A 21,670-nucleotide genomic window follows, 5' to 3' on the forward strand; every position below is an offset into this window, starting at 1 on the left:
TTATGATGTTATATAAATTTTGCCCCCACTACCAAAATTTTCTGGATCCGTCACTGAGTAGCACCCAGCACCCAATCCCGCCATCATGCATCAAACTCTTCTCCTCAGTTAGAGAATGTCATCAACGCCGGTAGTAATAGAGAGATGGTCAACACGAAATTTTTTACCGTCGATCCTCTTCGCCTTTACATCTTTTTTATATTTATGTCGTCTCTTCTTCAAGTGCGGTTAGTTTGAATCCTCCTTGCTGCTCAGTTTGCTCGATCCTCGTCTCTATCTCGCCGTTCCTCCCTCGCTGTTAGCTTGGTTTCTCCTTCGCCAAAAAGTCTTTTCAGAATTACTGTTGGCGGCGTTGCCATTTCTATCCTAGTCGTTAAGTCTACCTCTGTCTTCGAGCCTTAGCTTCTCTCTATCTCTTTTTGAATGTCTCTCTTCTGCCGCCGTGGACTCTTCGTCATCTTTTTTTGTCGCCGTGAAATTACAATATTTGATTATGTTACTCTCTCTTTCTTCAATAATTAATTTAATTTTTTATTTTATTAATTATAATATTTTTGAGTTGCTATATTTTTTATTCTGGATTCTAGTTGCTGGACAGAATAGATTTTAGGTCCTATATAAAAATTTGATTAAGTGTTTATTTGGGTGCCATTAGTATTTATTTGGACGTCATCATCTTGATAAAAAAATATTTTTTAATTTAAAAAGATATTTTTTATTTTCTATGTGTTTAACAAATTTCTAGTAATAAAAATAAAAGCACTCGAAAAATTAAAAAAATATCTTTTTTGAGAAGATGTAATTTACATCGTTTTTAAAAGATCATTTTTTCTTTAAAAAAAGATGTTTTCATATAATAAATAAACAAAAAAGTACTTTTATATTGTTATACCCAAACATAATTGATGATAGATAAAAAGATCTTTTTACATGAGATATCTAAACATAAAGTTACTTTTACTTTTCCATAAGATCTTTTAAAAAAAGATAACTTAAAAATTTTTTTTAAAAGCTCACCCAAATAACAGATTTTTTTCAATGAAAAATATATCTTTTTTTATTTTTTAGTGTGTTTTAAAAATTTCTAATAGTAAAAGAAAAAATACTAGCAAAATTTTGAGAAGTTATAATTTACATCTTTTTTAAAAAGATATTTTTTTCTTAAAAAAAGATATTTTTCACATAATAAATGAACATAAAAGTACTTTTATTTTATTTTACTTAAATATAATTAATAGATAAAAAAGTCTTTTTACATAAGATATCTAAATATAAAATCACTTACTTTTGTAAAAGATATTTTAAAAAAATATAATTTAAAAAAAAAGATCTTTTTCGAGAATGGCACTCAAATAAACTCTAACTTTGTTGATTAATTTTGTCGTTGGACAAAATAGATTCTAATTGCTGCTTTTTTTTTTTGCCTTATTAATTTTATGAAACTAAAATAATTTTGTTGATGGTTGATTTCAATAGTTCTAGGATGACTCTGTTAGTAATGCTTCACTATTTTGTTAATTTTGATTTGAATGATGATTTTAGAATTTTGAGTTTTAATTCAGTTCTAGTATGATAAGATACCAATGTTAATTAACATATTAGGAATTAATGTAGTTTAAAAAATACTATATCTTTCTTAATTGAAATAATTAATTTTTTGGTGAATGAAATTTTGAGGAGTGAACTATCAACTTAATTTGAATTTATTTTTTAGAATGATAACGCGATCCCTCAAGAAAAAAATGATCTATTTTGATTTCTGTCATTTATTTTGTGACACAACGCAATTTCTGTGACTGTTTTTTCGTCAACTCTGAACGAAAAATGCTGACGTGTCAGGTTCAAAAAATGGACAAAAACTTAATTGTTTCTAAATTTAAATTGGTTAGGAGTTTGTTTGTCTTTATTTTTTAAACGATATCTTTTTTATATTAATTTTTTATTCATTATATTAATATTATTTTTCAATAAATTATTGAATATATGGTATAATAAATACAAACTAATTAATAAATTATTCAAATTTAAAATATTATTTATTATGAAACTAAACAAATAATTCTCAAATATAATTTTTTACTATATAATAATAAATATTAAAATACTGTTACATTAATAATAACCCTATAATATTAGGGTTATTAATTTAATGTAAAGATATCAAATAGAATTATTAATTTATTTTAAAAAATAAAAAATTAAATTTATTATCACACAAAAATTTTTTACTATATCTCAAATAACGTGTTCATTACTTTTCACTTTATTGTGAAAATTATCTATATCACCATACTTGATTTTGAGTAAAATATATGTAAATTTAATTGAATTTTAATATACGTAAAATTTTAATCAATCAACATTATTCTTATATTGATAAATCTTCATCGATATGTAGCCTTATGACAATATGCATTATTAATATTATTGATACTTTGAGTTTGTTGAGTTTATAAATGGTCTCCATAATATATATATATATATATATATATATATATATATATATATATAATTTTTTATTTCATTTAGAGAGATAAAAAATTAAAGTTATTTATTACTCAAAAAAATTATTCTATATCAAATAATGTGTTCTTTAATTTCTAATTTATTGTGAAAATTATCTAGATCATAATACTAATAGTATATCATAAGATTATTATTATTAATGTATTAATCGTATTTTAATATTTATTATTTATATATATATATATTATATTTGTGAATTATTTATTTAGTTTCATAATAAATAAATAAAATTTAAATAATTTATTAATTAATTTATGTTTATTATACCATATATTCAATAATTTATTGAAAAAGAATATTAATATAATGAATAAAAAATAATTTAAAAAATATATCATTTAGAAAAAAAGGATAAATAAATTCTTAACCAATTTAAATTTAGACACAATTAGATTTTTATCTATTTTTAAATCTGACATGTCAATATTTTTCGTTCAAAATTGACGGAGAAATAGTCACAGAAACCACATTGTATCACAAAATAAAGAACATGAATTAAAGTGGATTATTTTTCTCTTAAAAAATTACATTGTTATTCTAAAAAATGAATAAGGACTGAGTTGATAATTCACTTAAATTTTGAGTGTGACTTTATATATGGTTATTAAAAAGGGTGAAAGAATTCTCTAATGCTATACAATTTGATTTGGTTGAGAATTGTGATTCAAATAAACGTTTTTATTTGTATATATTTTTTTATGTTTTATTTCTTTTATTGTGAATTTGGTGTAGACTAATTTTAAAGTTTATGGTGGACAATAGAATTGAATTGTTATTTATAATGGAACAATGAGTTAAATCAATTTATTATTTGTAGTACTATGATTTCAGTTGAATTATTAAATTATTGGATCAGTTATCCAACTGATTTATTTAACAGTTCGATTTTCACAATTTTACTGAAATAACAAAAAATGTTATAATATTCCGTAAAACTACTTTTATCGAGATGTATAGTCTTCTTTTTCCTCGTAATATGTAGTGTAAGTCATCAGTCTCTTAGCTTAAGTCAAATTGGTCAATTATGGGGAAATTTCTTTCTCAGTATTGAACATTTGTACTTTTCTAAATTCATTCGGTCAAACTCAAGATTTAGTTTTTAAGTAGTTACCACAAACTAATATTTTTAAGAAAAATAAAAAAGTCAAACCTGGTGTGATTCTCACATATTTTTATTTAGTTCATCTCATCCTTATATTTAATAGTCATAAGCATTAATTTAAATGTGTAGGTAAGATTATTGTATTAAGAATTTAAGATACATCCATAACTTGTATTTAAATAATTATATTTGAAACAAAAATATTTTTATATTATATTTAGTGATAAGCTATAATACAGTTCATACTCATATACTGAGTATAGTTATAAAAATTGGATTATTAATAAAAATATAAAGTAAATCTGAATTTTTTTATATTGTATGCTCTTCTTGTCATTAAATTATATTATTTTTTATTATTTCATATGTTAATTATTAATTATATAATAAAATTATATAATAATTTTTTATATATTATTTTAATTTTACATTCACTTATATTTAAATTAAGTATATTTTTTATGATTATATATGATATTTATTAATATTATTTTTCAATAAATACATATAGTATATAACAATACAATAAATATAAAAATATTTTAATATAAAAATAAAATTTGAAAAATTTTTATCATAAAAAATACTAGATTTTATACATTTATTTAATAATAATCGAGTTATAACTTGTCGATTATAATTTGTTGAAATTTAATTATTTTTAAAATATTAGTTAATTAAGATATATATTTTAAAAATTTTATTATCTTATAATTTTTATTTATATAAAACTAATTCAATTAATAATTCATCAGTTAAATCAATAAATAAATAAACTAATGACATGATGAGTTCCATTACCGATTTGATTGTTAAATACCAGTCGCATTTAATTTTTTTTTTTTTTTTGACAGGGGCTATGAGCTAGAGATCTGACCCTGCCCAACCAGAACCTGATTCGCCTCATTACTCGCTTTCCCCCGTGCCCGACCCTAACTCCATGTCGTCCTCCTCGCATCGCTCTCTGTTAGGTGTTGCTGTCATCGTGGGATCTTCCTTGCCAGGCCTAGCTGATGCATGAATCTGAAGGCTGAAGCATTCTTCCCGTTTTGTAACCTCAGTTCCTCTCTGCAATGAGACGTCCCGCGATCTTTCGCCTACACGCTTCTCCTACCCAGTGATAAACCCAATTTGTAGGGCTTATCTTGTATTGATTTTAGGGGATTTTATCACCTTTTACCCACATTTATTCAATGAAATAGCATGGTTTTGTATATTCTCCTTTAATTGTGCTTAAGAGTGAAAACATGCTTTTTAGGTCTTAAAATAAATAAATTTAATTCACCTTGATTCCATTAGATGCCTTGATATGTTTGTTAAGTGATTTAAGGCTTAGGAGGCAAAGATTGGATCAAGGGAATGAAGAAAGAAGCATGAAAAGTTGGAGAACTCATGAAGAAATGAAAGAACCGGAAAGCTGTCAAGACGACCTCTTCGCACTTAAACGACCATAACTTGAGCTACAGAGGTCCAAATAATGCGGTTCCAGTTGGGTTAGAAAGCTAACATCCGGGGCTTCGAAACGATATAAGATTTGCCATAGTTGCTACACGTATGGTGGCGCGCACGCGCATAGTACGCGCATGCGCCGTTGCTGCCACCTGGTTCACTTAAAGCAAAACGTGGCCAGCGAATTCTAAAGCCTTGTGGGCCCAATCCAACTCATTTCTGATGCTATTTAAGCCAAGGATTGAAGGGGAATCAAGATACTTTTCATACTTTTGACCATTAGTCATAGTTTAGTAGTTAGAGTTAGTTTCTAGAGAGAGAAGCTCTCACTTCTCTCTAAGATTAGGATTAGGATTAGTTCTTAGATCTAGGTTTTAATCTTTGCTTTCTTCCACTTCTACCTCTCAATTCTTTGTTGTTACATTCATCTTCTTCTACTCTTTTGTTGTAATTTCCTTTATGTTGTTCTTATATTTTGTTGTAGATCTAGTATTGTTCCTTCTACATTCTTCCAATTCAATAAGAGGTAATTCATACTAAATGTGTCCTCTTTGCTTTTCTATTGTTGATCTTTTGTTTTTGTAGTTGTAGATTCCTTTAATTCTTGCATTTAATAGTGTTTACTTTTATTGCACTCTATGTGTTTGATGAAATGTCTCTTTTAGTTTTAGTGTAGATTTTATTCCTCTTGGCCTAGGTAGAGTAATTAGTGACACTTGAGTTATCTAATTCCTTTGTTGATTGGTAATTGGAGAGATTGCTAATTGGTTTGGAGTGCACTAAAGCTAGTCTTTCCTTGGGAGTTGGCTAGGACTTGTGGCTCAAGTCAATTCATCCACTTGACTTTCCTTTATTTAGTAAGGGTTAACTAAGTGGTAGCAATGAACAATCCTCATCACAATTGAGAAGGATAACTAGGATAAGACTTCTAGTTTTCATACCTTGCCAAGAGCCTTTTATAGTTGTTAGTTTATTTTCATTGCCATTAACTTTCATGCCTCTTATCAAAACCCCAAAACAACTCAAACCAATAACAAGACACTTTATTGTAATTCCTAGGGAGAACGACCCGAGGTTTCAATACTTCGGTTTATAAATTTAGGGGTTTGTTTTAGTGACAAACAACTTTTTGTATGAAAAGATTATTGTTTGGTTTAGGAACTATACTTGCAACGAGAATGCATTTGTGAAATTCTAAACCATCAAAAATCCAATCATCAAAATGGTGCCGTTGCCGGGGAGTTGCAATGGTGTTGTGTTATTGGTTATTGTATATATGTGAATATTGTGAATAGCTTGATTTTTTTTTGGATTGCTTGCTAGTTAGGACTTTGTTTCATCATTTCTTAGTAGTTTTTGTTTTTATTTTCTCTTTTCACCATGAATTCTCATTTTGGCTATGAGTGTGATTACAATTATGTTGTAGGTGATGAGGACTATAATGAAGATGTGTATCAAGGATGGGATAACCAAAGGTGGGAGGAGCCATTTGCTTATGATCAATCCTCATGGCAACAACCCCCACCAATGCACTATGAAGAAGAGCCATTCTATGATGCATACCAATCAAATGGCTTTGGTGAATCTCCTTGTGACTTTCAAGAACCACCACCATATGCCTATGATCCATACCTTCAACATAACTCTCAACCATACTCACAAGCCCCTTCTTACCAACCACCTTCATATGATCCTAATCCATATCCACCATTCCAACAACCATATGAACCACATATAGAGCCACCACAATTTCAACATCAACATTTTCAAGAGCCACCCCCTCCATATTATTACCAAGATGAACCACCTCCAATAAATGAAAATTTTCAACCACAAGGTGAATACTACTTTCCACCACAACCTCCCATGGAAGAATACTCATATCCATTGAACCAAGAGCCACATGATCCTAATCATATTATCCAAGAGGAACAAGAGTCAAGGGATCATCTCAAGGAAGCATTGGATCAATTTCAAGCAACCATGGAGTGTGTTGTGCAACAAGTGGAAAGAGTGGAAAACATTGAACCACCACAACTCCACCAAGACAAACCACCTTCCTATTATGAACCCTTTCCCCAAAATGATGAACCCTTCCACCCACCCCAATCTCTAATGGATGAAACCCTTGATGTTCTTGTTCAAGGGCAAGAAGAGATGAAAAGGGATGTGCAAAATTTCATGGCCGCCTTGGATGCGGTAACAAATCAATTAGCATCCCAATGCTTGAACACTCAAGGAACTCCCATGGATACATGTGGAGAATCGAATGAAGAACATAGCATGAAGGAGAGATTGGAAACTCCGGTGGGAAATGAGGGAAGTTGCTTTGTATTGGAACAATTGGAGGAAGCTTTAATTGTTGAAGACACGGAAGAAGTGGTAGAAGACTTAGGAGATGCGGAGCCTCCATGGGAACATAGAGTTGAAGAAAATCCCTCCAAGATGATTGAAATTGATGCTAGGGAGGAAAGTGCACACCTTCCAAGGCATATTCCATATGAAGACTTGGATGGGATAGAGAAAGAATTGAGTTCCCTTGGTGATGAAGATCAAGCATCAAGTCTTAGTGGTGAAGAATCTTTTGAGCATGAAGAACCTTCTCCAATTGGATTTGAAAGCGTTGAGGAGGTGGAGGCAATCAAGGAAGCAAACAAGGGAGTAGAGCTTGCAAGCACATTGGAGATACCTCTCCCCAAGCCACCACCATCCACTCTCTCATTCAAGTGGGTAAATTCCTTATACTCAAGCTTTATTATTCCCCTTGAATATGGTTTGCTTGAAACGGATGGTCAACTTAGATATATTTGTGGCTTTAAGAGTAAAAAAGAGATGGTTAGTGGTTGGAAGCATCATCCTAGGTTCATTATGGTCACATGTCCAAAGCTTGATAGCAAAGGTTGGTGTATAACTAGAGTACATGGGTCTAGAAGGATGTTTGGTCACTTTGTTGAGAATTCACCTTGCTCACCACCCACATGGATTAATGATAATCAACTTGGAGATGGGTGTGAAGATAAAATATGGGATCCGGGAACACATGAGGATCAACATTGGGAGCCCATGGTTTGTGAAGAACTCCATCAAAGCTTGGAGATATTAATCTTGAATGATGGAGCTTATTGGAAGTCCAAGCATTGGTGGAAGTTCCAAGATAAGTACAAGCACAAGCCACCTTGAGAGAAGCTCCCCATAAGTCCAACTTAAGGACAATAAACAAAAGTGCTAGGTGGGAGACAACCCACCATGGTAACTTCTTTTCATTTTCTCTTTTGTAAATATTTGGTAGAATTAGTCTAATTTCATGTTTTGTTTAGTTAGTTGAGTATATTTGGTAGTTTAATATGTTAAATAAGGTTTTATGGTGTTTTGGTAGCTGTTTGGAGGTTTGGAATGCTTAGATTGGTGCAAAAACATAGCAAAATTTTTTGAAAAAACAGAGCACCATCCACGCATACGCGCACTGCGTGCGTACGCGTGCATCAAGCGTTTTGGACCATCCATGCGAGCGCGCCATGCACGCGTACGCGTGGACTGAGAAGTTCCACCTTCCATACCTTGACCCGAGAGTTAGGCCTGCACTGTGCGGAAATTGGGCCTGAGGCACAAACTTATTTGCGCACACGCGCACATGACGCGTACGCACCACTCTCGAAATAAGCCATCGACGCGCGCGCGCCATGCGTGCGTACGCGCGGATTTCCTTCCTTCGCCACATTTCTTTTCTTTTCCTCTTTCTATTTCTTTCCTTCTCCTTTCTTCTTCCATTCTCCTACCCCTCATCCAGCACTCCCAAACACCATGGATAACCATTTATTTTAGTTAGTTAATTAGTTAGTTGGTTAGTTGCTTAGTTAGTTTTAGTTTAGTTTTCATTTTATTTTCTCTCTTTTCATCATAAGTGTTGGATTATTGACTTTGTTTACTATGCATTGCTTCCCCCTTATTGCCTAAATGCTAATTTAGCATTAATGTTTTTAGATAATCTTTGTTGGATCCTATGATTGAGGTTATATTTTGCTACTTGGTCTTGAGTTTTTCATGCTTATCTTTTGAAAAATACCAAGTGATGGGAATTGCCTTCGAACTTGTAACTCTTCTTGAATTACATGATTTGGCCACCATGTGATTTGAGCCTTATTTTGTGATTAGGCAACCTCTTGATGATGGATGATGTTGTGCATTTACCTTAATGCATTGTGTTTCATGATCATATGCATCCATATGTGTTTGACTTGAATGCTTTCATGCTTCTTTAATGCTTATTTTACCTTACAAGTTTACTTAAAGCATCTCAAGCATACTAGAATAAGTAAAGTGCATGCTTCTTTGGTGACATAGCTTTTTATGCTAATGTGTGTTCTAAACCGCGCAATTTAGAATTCACACACCTAATATTTCTTAATGTCACACTAATTCACTTACTCAATTCTAGTGATTTACCTCATTCCAACAATTATGCTTCCTTGCTTTTGTATTACCCTACCTTATGGTGTTATATTTTTGTTTTTCATGATGAATGCACCACGAGCAATAACGGAAGCAAGACTAAGAACACGTAGCAATCCGGAGAGTCGCCGTACCCCCTTGCTCATCTTTGAGTGCACCGAGGACGGTGCAAACTTTTTAGTGTGGGGAGGTCGTCCGACCGATCAGCGATTTTGGGTGACAAATTTCTAATCCCAACACTTTTGCATTTCATTTTAGGTTTTTAGGATTTTTGTTGCATTTTCTTATTTTTGCATATATATACACAATAAGCTTAGTCAAAATAATGAAAATTTTCAAGATTTCTATCTATAGGGCACCTCAATTGATTTGAGTGAAAACTCTTCATAGAACTTGCTTGAAATATATATATATTGTGGATCATAGATTTTGAGTTAAGAACACAAGCAAGTGAGATTTGAGCCTAATGGTGTGGCTACATCCTATAACCACTTATTTTCCTTCTTGTGTGCATTATTCTCTTTCTATAATTGTAATCTTTGATTTGTTTGATTCTTTATGTCCATTATTTTGTGTATTCATGCATTTATATGATTGAGGCCATCATTTCATTAGCTCACTTACCCAAATGGCCTTACCTTTTATCTTCCTTTGTTAGCCAATTTTGAGCCTACGATTAACCCACTTGGTTCTTTAATTTAGCACATTACAAGCCTTAAAGCGGAAAACAATAAATGTCCTTATTTGGATCTTTGATTAGCTTAGGCTAGTGTGTGTGAGTATCATTCAAGTGTGGGAACCTTGGGACATTGGGTGAATAAAAGGGTAGTTTTGTATTATTATTGAAAATATTGGGAATTGGGTACATACTCATGTATTGATCAAATGTAAAACCTTATGCATTGAGGTTTTTGTATATAGAAAGAAAAAAATGAGAGAAACAAAAAGAAAAAGAAAAGAAAAATAATATGGAAAAGAAAAAAATAGAAAAAGAAAGAAAAAGAATAAAAAGAAAGAAATAAAAAGGGGACAAAATGCCCCAAATCAAAGTATAGTCCAATAAAATCAATGCATAGGTGTTGTGAAATTAAAAAGGAATACATGAGTATGTGAAAAAGTGAGGAATGGGTAGTTAGATTAGAACTTAATTGTATAGGATGTCATAGGCTAGGTGGGAAGTTTAAGCTTATTAAAGATTCAAATTCCAAGCTAACTTAACCAAATATGCATCCTATCTTGACCCTAGCCCCATTACAACCAAAGAAAATACCTCATGATAGATGTATGCATGCATGAGATATTTGTTGATTGTTAGAAGAAGAACAAATCTTGGAAAATATGATTAGGGGAGAATTGAGAGAATCAACCCTAAACACTTGAGCGAATAGAGTGCAAATACATCCGGTGAGGGTTTGATGCTCAATTACATGTTTCCACCTATGATCATCTCTTCTCATGCAAGTTTGTAAAAATATTTAATAACTCAATTCAATTTTGGATTAGACTTGCTAGTCCTTAGCCCTTGTGCATATATGCTTCTTGGGAATTGATTTATTTTGACCAAGCAATTGCATTCATTTAGATAGTTGCATATAGGTAGATTGCATCACGCATTTAGTTAGTTCACATTGAATAAATGCCATACCCTTACTTCATTCTTGGTTTAAGCATGAGGACATGCTTGGTTTAAGTGTAGGGAGGTTGATAAACCCAATTTGTAGGGCTTATCTTGTATTGATTTTAGGGGATTTTATCACCTTTTACCCACATTTATTCAATGAAATAGCATGGTTTTGTATATTCTCCTTTAATTGTGCTTAAGAGTGAAAACATGCTTTTTAGGTCTTAAAATAAATAAATTTAATTCACCTTGATTCCATTAGATGCCTTGATATGTTTGTTAAGTGATTTAAGGTTTAGGAGGCAAAGATTGGATCAAGGGAATGAAGAAAGAAGCATGAAAAGTTGGAGAACTCATGAAGAAATGAAAGAACCGGAAAGCTGTCAAGACGACCTCTTCGCACTTAAACGACCATAACTTGAGCTACAGAGGTCCAAATGATGCGGTTCCAGTTGGGTTAGAAATCTAACATCCGGGGCTTCGAAACGATATAAGATTTGCCATAGTTGCTACATGTATGGTGGCGCGCACGCTCATAGTACGTGCATGCGCCGTTGCTGCCACCTGGTTCACTTAAAGCAAAACGTGGCCAGCGAATTCTAAAGCCTTGTGGGCCCAATCCAACTCATTTCTGATGCTATTTAAGCCAAGGATTGAAGGGGAATCAAGATACTTTTCATACTTTTGACCATTAGTCATAGTTTAGTAGTTAGAGTTAGTTTCTAGAGAGAGAAGCTCTCACTTCTCTCTAAGATTAGGATTAGGATTAGTTCTTAGATCTAAGTTTTAATCTTTGCTTTCTTCCACTTCTACCTCTCAATTCTTTGTTGCTACATTCATCTTCTTCTACTCTTTTGTTGTAATTTCCTTTATGTTGTTCTTATATTTTGTTGTAGATCTAGTATTGTTCCTTCTACATTCTTCCAATTCAATAAGAGGTAATTCATACTAAATGTGTCCTCTTTGCTTTTCTATTGTTGATCTTTTGTTTTTGTAGTTGTAGATTCCTTTAATTCTTGCATTTAATAGTGTTTACTTTTATTGCACTCTATGTGTTTGATGAAATGTCTCTTTTAGTTTTAGTGTAGATTTTATTCCTCTTGGCCTAGGTAGAGTAATTAGTGACACTTGAGTTATCTAATTCCTTTGTTGATTGGTAATTGGAGAGATTGCTAATTGGTTTGGAGTGCACTAAAGCTAGTCTTTCCTTGGGAGTTGGCTAGGACTTGTGGCTCAAGTCAATTCATCCACTTGACTTTCCTTTATTTAGTAAGGGTTAACTAAGTGGTAGCAATGAACAATCCTCATCACAATTGAGAAGGATAACTAGGATAGGACTTCTAGTTTTCATACCTTGCCAAGAGCCTTTTATAGTTGTTAGTTTATTTTCATTGCCATTAACTTTCATGCCTCTTATCAAAACCCCAAAACAACTCAAACCAATAACAAGACACTTTATTGTAATTCCTAGGGAGAACGACCCGAGGTTTCAATGCTTCGGTTTATAAATTTAGGGGTTTGTTTTAGTGACAAACAACTTTTTGTATGAAAAGATTATTGTTTGGTTTAGGAACTATACTTGCAACGAGAATCATTTGTGAAATTCTAAACCATCAAAAATCCAATCATCACCCAGCCCGGTGCTGTCGCCGCTGTTGATGAATCCTCCTTGGAGATTTTGGCCAGTATGTTTCTGCCTCTGTGACCCTCTGCCTTGCAGCATCCCGCATCGGACCAGGACCCTCAGTGCTCCCCACTCGACCTGCCCTCCAGGCTTCACCAATACGGTTAAACCCCTCTGTAGTTGGCCGCCGTGACGCACTGGGTTGAAGCTGCTCTCCCCCAACATCTTCTTGCATGTTCCGGTTTTCCACCGTCTCAGGTAAGTCCACCTCTATTTGTATTCCTAGATGGTTGGTTGAGATTAGCGTCCCATTAATTGGATTATGTGTCCGTAGATTATGCTAAAGCATTGCGAATCTGGCCTCTATTCTGATTGTGTTTCTTACAGGATTGGGAACATTGATTGTCCACTGTCTCATGAGAACATTCCCCACTGCCATCACTGCGAGTTGGTGAGCTACTGTGTTGCCTTCCCTTGGAGTCCAGGTAGCTCCCACCGCTGGCGCCTCTTCCAGCAATTGTAGGATGTCTCTGAGGATTGCATCCACTTCCGCTATAGGCGTTCTAGCCTTAACGGCTTGAACCAGAGGTAAACAATCTGTCTCAATAATACAGTTTTCTATTTCAAGATTCTTGATGAGTATGAGAGCTTCTCTGTATGCCTGAGCTTCTGCTGCTAGTGCTGAAGTTGTGATGAATTTTGATGTTGTCCCAGTGATTATCTTACCCTACCAGTTCCTAACAACGACTGCTGAGGCTGCCTTGCCTGTATCCCTTTGGAAAGCTGCGTCGGTATTGACCTTCAACCTATCTTGTGGTGGTGGTCTCCAAGTAATTCTCTTCCTATCACCAATCTTGCCTCTACTTAAATTGTGATCTGTGCTGCTTCCCCTTGTTGTGATGTGAAATTCTGTTGCTAGATATTCTGCATTGATTATTACTTGTTCTGGATTGATATTTGTATGCTGGAATATGTATTGGTTCCTTGCTTTCCATATATACCAACATACACACCCTAGATTACATAAAATTCTTTCCTGATCCTTCCCCGTCCCACTTTTTATTTTCTGAACTGTATCCATTATCCATTTTCCAAACTATGCCACATTATAGACTGTAGGTGCTATTTGAATGCTCGATCCGAACCAAACTGCTCTCGTCCACGGACATAAAAGTAAAGCATGTTCTACAGTTTCATTCTCTTCCTGGCATATGTTACATGAAGGCTTAACTGCACATTTACGCTTAAATAAATTATTATTTACTGGCAGAATTCCTTCCACAGCTTTCCATAAGAACATTCTGATCTTTTGTGGCACTGGTAGTCTCCATATGGTCCCCCAAACCTCCCTGAAGTTCTGACTTGATGAAGCTTCATTGAATTTTGTCTCTTCTTTTGCATCTTTCTCCTCTTTCGCTGCCCGATAGCCCGATTTCACTGAGTACTGTCCCTCGGATCGGTATGGCCAGATCAGATTATCCTTCTTATTTATCAGGCTGATAGGTGTTCTGATAATCAATTCCGCTATATTCCCTGGAAATAACTCCTTAATTCTATTCTCATCCCAGCCCTCCCCTTGTTCTATTATTTCGCTCACTTTTTTGATTTGGGCTTCTCCACATCTACTCACCCTTCCTATTCCAGCTACCCAATTATCCTCCCAGATGTCTATCTCCGTTCCGCTCCCTATGCTCCATCTACCCTTCCTTCTAAAGAAATCCCTCCCCTCCAATAAGCTTTTCCATATCCATGACGCGTTCCTTCCTTCTCTCGCTTCCCATAGGCTACAGTTAGGATAATAAATTGCCTTTAGAATCTTTTCCCAAATGGTTTCCTCCTCTTTTAGTAGTCTCCAAGCTTGTTTCGCTAGGTGCGCAATGTTTTGGCATTCTAAATCCTTGAACCCCAACCCTCCATTTGTTTTGCACTTAGTCAAATTTTTCCAGCTTTTCCAGTGAATGCTTTTTTCCTTCCCGTTGTTTGCCCACCAAAACCTCGCTGTTGCAGCCTCGATTTCTTTGCAGAAGGATTTGGGAAGCTTGATGACGTTCATAGCAAAAGCCGGGATCGCTTGAATTACTGCTTTTTATCAAAATCTCCTTTCCGGCTTGATTTAAAAGCTTCTCTTTCCATCCTTGCATCTTGTCAAATATTTTCTCCTTTATCCATTCCAGCACCCTGTTCTTGGATCTTCCCCATCTCGCAAGCAGCCCTAAGTATCTTCCTGGATCCTCCCATGATGCCATTCCTGTTATCTCCTCTACGTTCACCCTATTCTGAATAGAAACTTGGCCACCAAAGATTAGCCTGGATTTCTTCGTGTTGATTCTTTGTCCTGATGCCTCCATGTATTTGTTTAGAATCTGAATGAGTTGATATATCTCCTCCTCTTCTGCCCCTGCAAAAATTATACAATCATCAGCGAATAACAGGTGAGTAATGACTGGTGCTGATGGGGCTAGTCTTATTCCAGATATCATCTTATCCCTCATCGCCTTTTCCATAAGAATAGTGAAGCTTTCAGCTGCCAAGATGAATAAGTAGGGTGATAAGGGGTCTCCCTGTCTAAGGCCTCTTTGTGGGGTGATCCTCTTAGATAGCTTCCCATTTATTTTAAATCTGTAAGTGGCACGTTTGACGCAGCTCATAACCAATCTCACCCATTCATTACTGAAACCAAATTCTTCCATAACCCTCTGTAGGAATTTCCATTCTAATCTGTCATAGGCCTTATTCATGTCCAATTTTATGGCCAGGTCCTTGCTTCCCGAGTTTCCTTTTCTTTTTAACATATGGAAAGCTTCCTGCACAATGATTATATTGTCTTGTATGAGTCTTCCTTTGACGAAGGCGCTCTGAACTGGGGATATGATATGATCCAGCACTTTCCTTAACCTCCCTACCAAGACCCTAGTTACAATCTTATAAGCAAAGTTGCAGCAACTTATTGGTCTGAGCTGATTGAGATTTTCCGGTTGTCTGACTTTTGGTACAAACACAACAGTAGTTTCCCCTAAATCCCCAGGTATGAAACCTTCTTCGAAAATTTGCTTCACAACTCCACAAACTTCTTTACTTAGAATCTCCCAGTGTTGCTGGAAAAATATCCCATTTAAACCATCTGGCCCCGGAGCTTTCAACCCTCCCATACTAAACGTTGCCTCCCTTATTTCCTCATCATTAATTTTTGCCATTAGTTCCTCGTTCATCTCTCTGGTGACTCTCCTTGGTATGTCTCTTACGCACTCTTCCAGGTTTCTATCTCCTTCAGAGGTGAATAACTTAGTATAGTACCTTTCCACTAATCTCATTATGTCTGCCTCTCCTTGTATCCACTGACCTGTCTCATCTTTCACTTTGTCAATTCTGTTCCTGATTCTTCTCTGAATGGTTGTTGCATGAAAGAATGATGTGTTATTGTCACCCCATTTTAGCCATTTCAGCCTTGATCTTTGCCCCCAATATTTCTCCTCTTGTTTCCAAAGTTCAGCTATTTCCTTCTTTAATTCCCTATCTCTTCTTTGATTTCTTTCTGTCAAATCAGCCTCTTGGATATGATGTAATTCTGTCTTCTTTCTTTCTAATTCTTTATCTGCTTTCTTGAACTTCCGTCTGCTCCACTCCATCAGCTCCCTTATGCATCTATTTCTCTTCCTTTTAAAATTATCCCAACAATTTCTGTTTCCCTCATCCTGTTGCCAACCCATCTTAATCACCTCTTTACATTCCTCATGCTCAGCCCAAAACACCTCAAACCTGAATTCTTTTCTTATCCTACCTCTTGGTTGAGTTTCCAAAATAAGCGCACAATAATCCGAGCTTATAGCTGGCGCTGCTTTTAGACTAACATTCTGGTATATCTGCAACCAATTCCAATTCACTAACACCCTATCTAGTCTCTCCCTAGTAATGAAATTATCTCTAGGATTAATGAACCAGGTGTATTTACTACCTTTAAGGTCAACATCCATCAAATCATTATCCTCTACAAACCTTCTAAATGTTTCTAAACAGATTTTTGGTTGTGGACGAATACATACCTTTTCTTCTTGACTTAGTATGTCATTGAAGTCCCCCAAAAAAGCTTGAGGTACCTCCTTATTTATGTTGCTTACCGTGAGCTCCTGCCATAACTTCCTCCGCTTTTGAAACATAGGATTTCCATACACAAAAGTACCCTGCCAATTCAGATAATTATTAATGTTAATGTTAGCTTTAATATAGTTGTCACACCATTCATAAACATTAATTTTCGCATTAGATTTCCATAGGAGACATAGTCCACCGGACAAGCCCCGGGGTTCTACGCAAAACATGTCATCAAACTTCAACTTCCTTTTTATCCTATTCATTCTGTCCATATTAGCCCTAGTTTCCATAAGAAATACCATAAGCGGCTTTACTTTTTTACATAGATTGTATAACTCAGAGATTGTCGGGGCAGCTGCTATTCCCCGACAATTCCAGCTAATAATACTCATGGCTGAGGTTGGGGCATGTTAAGGCCCGCCTCCTCAGCCATTTGACCTTTCTTGCGAAATTTCGAGTCTTGTGTTGCAAGTTGATACTCCCCTGAGTCTCGAGAAGCATTGCTGTTCCTCAATTTCTTGGCCTCCTTATCCCCACTATCCTCCCTCCATTCCGTGTCTATTAGCAAAGGCAGCTGTAAGAGTTCTCTTTTCCTTTTTAAATTCAGTTTTATTTCCAGCTTCTTCGCTAGCTGGGTTTCCCAATCCGCCTGTGCTTCCTTTTTTTCCTCTTGATCTTCATCACTTGCTAACTCAACATAGTAGTCATTCTTCCCCAAGTGAGCATGCTGATCCTCAAAGTCATGATCTCTCTCCTGCCCTTCGTATGAAATTTTCTTTTGTTTTGTATGTTTCCTTTCCTCCTTCAGTAAGGCTGGATTTTCGTTCTCTCTCATTCTGCCTTCACCCATTTTTTTACCCTTGTGTCCTGCTAACATCAGCCTTTTTAATTCCTGGCCTATAGTCTCTCTTCCTGCTTTATTTTCCAGGCCCAACTTCCCTTTTGTAATGCTGTAGCTATTCACTTCCCCTTCCTCTATTATATATTGTTCCAGTCCATTTCTTTCTACCTTCTCTCTATGTAAAATATTTACCTCTATATTAGCCCTATTTTCCTTTGTTGGGCCCTCCCTTCCTGACCTTTGTGCTTCAATCATGTTTCCTCCTTTTTGGGCCTTATTGTTATTGGCCCAATAATTTTTCCTCTCCATTATCTCCTTAATTAGGCTTTTAAATTTATAGGCAGCTTCTAGAGTAGTCTGCGTATTCCTAATTCCCTGAAAATCAGGGATTTTTTGTACTTTCTCTACCTGCTCTTCTGCCTCCGCCATTTCTTCCTCTCTCTCAGTTTGGTTTTTCCAGACACTCTCCTCCCTGATTTTCTGCTGAATCGCCTGTTCCTCCCTTATCCTGCTCTCTTCCGAACTTTTCTTCTCCCCACTTTCCCTTTCCCAGTTCTGTTGTGCACGCTCCCATTCCTCTCCCTCCTCGCTTCAACGCTGTTGTTTTGAGCTTTCTCCCCCCGTCGTTGAACCTGGTCGTCCATGACCCACTCCCAAACCTGGTGCATACTTCTTCTTGGTTTGATCCCAGCATGCCATTGCTGTTGGGTTCTTGCAAGTCTTCTTTTCATGCCCTAAAATCACACAGTTGAAACAGTAGCTATCCGGCAACCTTTCATACCTGAAGAAGACCCATAAAGGAGGCAGCTCCTCCCTGTCTAACCAGAAGCCTGTGGGTAGCGCCTTGGTGATGTCAATGCTGACCCTGATTCTCAGATATGATTTCCTCAGAATGCCATCCATTTTAGGGTCCTCCGCCTCAGCTAATACTCCCAACATTTCTCTTATGCGTGCGCCTATCTCTTTCTCCATGAGGTCAAGCGGAATGCCATGTATTTGGATCCAAAATTCCATGATGTCATGATCTACCTCGAATACAGATTCTCCCTCCCTCCATAGTCTAAGGTTGACCATATTTCTTCTAACATTCCATGGCCCATTCTGCATGATCTGTAGTCCTTTCTTTCTATCTTTGAAACTGAACAACATCTTCTTCGAACCAATAGCAATAACTGCAACCTCCTGTGGGTTTCCCCACATTTCCAGTAAGGCATTCTTGCATGTTTTGAAGCTTATCTTGTTGTCACTTATTATCTTGTCCACTACATTTAAGCAATCTTTCTTGTATCCCAGCTCTCCTGGTCTATTCAGCTTGATTACTCTTCCTTCTATACTACTCATGCTGTATGTTGCTCACTATATTTTGCTGTGTTTTGCAGGTCTTACAACTGTTCAACCGCTCAAACTGATAAAGTGTAGGGGATGGTTGGAGGTGTGTTGTGGGTGTTGAGGTTGAATAAAACTCCCTTTTTGGAGAAGAACCCGAAGTTCTTAGATGACTCTCCTATTGAGAGATGAAAGCTCTCAAGTGCAGAGCAAAGAGATTAGATGGATGGAATGACCAGTCGCATTTAATTTAGTTTTTTTCTTGGACATGCCATTTAATTTTGCTTGTACAAACAATGACACACACCCCCACTTGATGTGCAATTTGGGCCTGATGGAAGTTATTGCTGATTGTGGGCCTCCATAAACTGATCGGGGACAACGAGATAGCAAGAAAATCAATGTGAAACTGCCTTGTAATAAAATTTTTTGGGCTTATGCAGAAGCCCATCCCAAGTTCTATAACCTAAGGCAGCAACTCATTGGCCAGCGACACACCCTTAAATAGAGTTCAGTATCGCGACAGATTAGTCTTTGATTTGTCGGGTTATGAGATACCGTGAGAAACCTATATATATATATATATATATATATATATATATATATATATATATATATATATATAGAGAGAGAGAGAGAGAGAGAGAGAGAGAGAGAGATTATATCTAAAAATATTAAATTAATATATTTTGTATTTATTTTAATAAAAAACATAAAAATATTAATAAATAATACAATTTGTTTTTTATTAATTTTTTATAAATATATTTTTTATTATTATATTTATTATATTTATTTTTTTATTTAAAAAATAAAAATAAATTAATTTTTTATAATTTATTTTAATTTATTATAAAAATATAAAAACACAAAATTTTATATTTTTATTTTTTATATTTTAATTTTTTTCGGAAAAGCTCTGCATCCATGTATTTTTTACATGGTTGTTAACCAAGTAATTTCCTCCACACGCGCGTCCCCTTCCCCTCACTCGTTTGTCATACACGCGCTACATATAACATGCTGCAATCTAAAGCTTTGCTCAGCGTAAACCTTCTGCTGCAACGTAAACCTCCTTCTTCTCTGCTCACGTTCTTCCTTATTGATCTGCATTGCCTTCGTCGTTCTCTTCTGGTCGCGTTCATCTTCTCGTTTTCTTATTTTGATCTGGTTACGTTGCATTTATCTTCTTCCTATTCTTCTTCATTTTCTTCTTCGATCTGCAATTCTAAATCGAAACAATAAATGACTCAACTTCAAATCAGGAGAGCGATTTGGATTACTCTTCTCAAACGAATCAAACTGACAAAGTTTGGATTATTCACTTTTGAATCGAATTGAATGAAATGCAATTGCTAATTTGAATTGAATTAAATGGACGGAGGTGTACTGAATTGAATTGATAATATGTAAATTGTAGGCAGAGTTATTTGAATTTGATTTTATATAATGGATTATGTTTCGTTCACTCAGTACTATACGATTGTTTCATCGTGAGTACTGTGTTCGGTTCACCATGAGTATTGTGTTCGGTTCATTCTGCAGAAATCTGATTGAATTTTATTTTATATAATGGATTATGTTTCGTTCATTCAGTACTATACAATTGTACTGTGTTCGGTTCACCATGAATAATGTGTTCGGTTCATTCTGCACTATTCAAAACTCTTCTTCCCCACCTTCTACTGCTTCTTCACCAGAGAGAGAAGAAGGAAAAGACAAAAAAATACAGCAACAACAACAACAAAAGAATGACGATAGGGTTTTAGGGTTTAGGGTTATGGGTTCAGGGTTCAGTTTATATGGGTTTAGTGTGTTTCAAACTTTCGGTTCACTGTGTTCATGGTTGAGGGTTTAGATTTTAAGGGTCTAGGATTTAAGGTTCAGCGTTCAGGGTTTTAGGGGTTTAGGGTTTATGGTAGGATTCAGGGTTTAGGGTTTAGCATTCAGGGTTCGTTCATTCGGTACTATACAATTATATTGTGTTCGGTTCACCATGAGTACTATGTTCGGTTCACCATGAGTACTGTGTTCGGTTCATTCTCCACTATTCAAAACTTTTCTTCCTCACCTTCTACTGCTTCTTCACCAGAGAGAGGAGGAAAAAAACAAAAAAATACAACAGCAACAATAACAAAATAATGGCGATAATGAGAAAACACATGAAGAAGAAGGAACGCGAAAAAGGAGGAGAAGGAGGAACGCAAAGAAAAAGGTGAAGAAGAAGACGCTCCGTGCGTAAACGAGCGTGAAAAGAAGAAGAAGAAAAAGAAGAAGAAGAAGAAGCGCGAAAAAAGAAGAATAAGCGTGGGAGAGAAGAAACGTTGAGTAAGAGCTATTTCGTGCGTGTTGGGCGCATGTATTTCACGTTTTATTTAATGGTATTGAGTTTTTTTTTTGTGTTAGACCAACTTAATTACATGATTATATGAATGTGTAACATCCCGCTTATTTTTAATGTCTCGCCAAAAACAAAGGCAGCTCAAGCGAATGGTTGCCGCTTTTGATTTTTTGTGTGGGAGAGAGAAATGTGTATGACAATAGGGTGTGAGAAGAGAGGTGTTTTATTTGGCTATGAGATGACACAAATCGGAGGCACCGATTTGTTTGCATTGTTTTGTTTTTTAAACAAACAACACAAAT

The 21,670-nt window shown here is 35.3% G+C and overlaps 1 protein-coding gene across 1 annotated transcript; it reads right to left on the reverse strand.

Annotated features, from left to right (window-relative positions):
• Positions 1-18,292: 18,292 nt before the first annotated feature.
• On the reverse strand, positions 18,293-19,042 carry LOC140177786 (uncharacterized). The gene has a single exon (XM_072210957.1). It carries the CDS (start codon positions 19,040-19,042, stop codon positions 18,293-18,295), a length of 750 nt encoding a protein of 249 aa, XP_072067058.1.
• Between the last annotated feature and the right edge of the window lie 2,628 nt (positions 19,043-21,670).

The sequence above is a fragment of the Arachis hypogaea genome, chromosome 13, assembly GCF_003086295.3.
Source record: "Arachis hypogaea cultivar Tifrunner chromosome 13, arahy.Tifrunner.gnm2.J5K5, whole genome shotgun sequence".
Classification (NCBI taxonomy): Eukaryota; Viridiplantae; Streptophyta; class Magnoliopsida; order Fabales; family Fabaceae; genus Arachis; species Arachis hypogaea.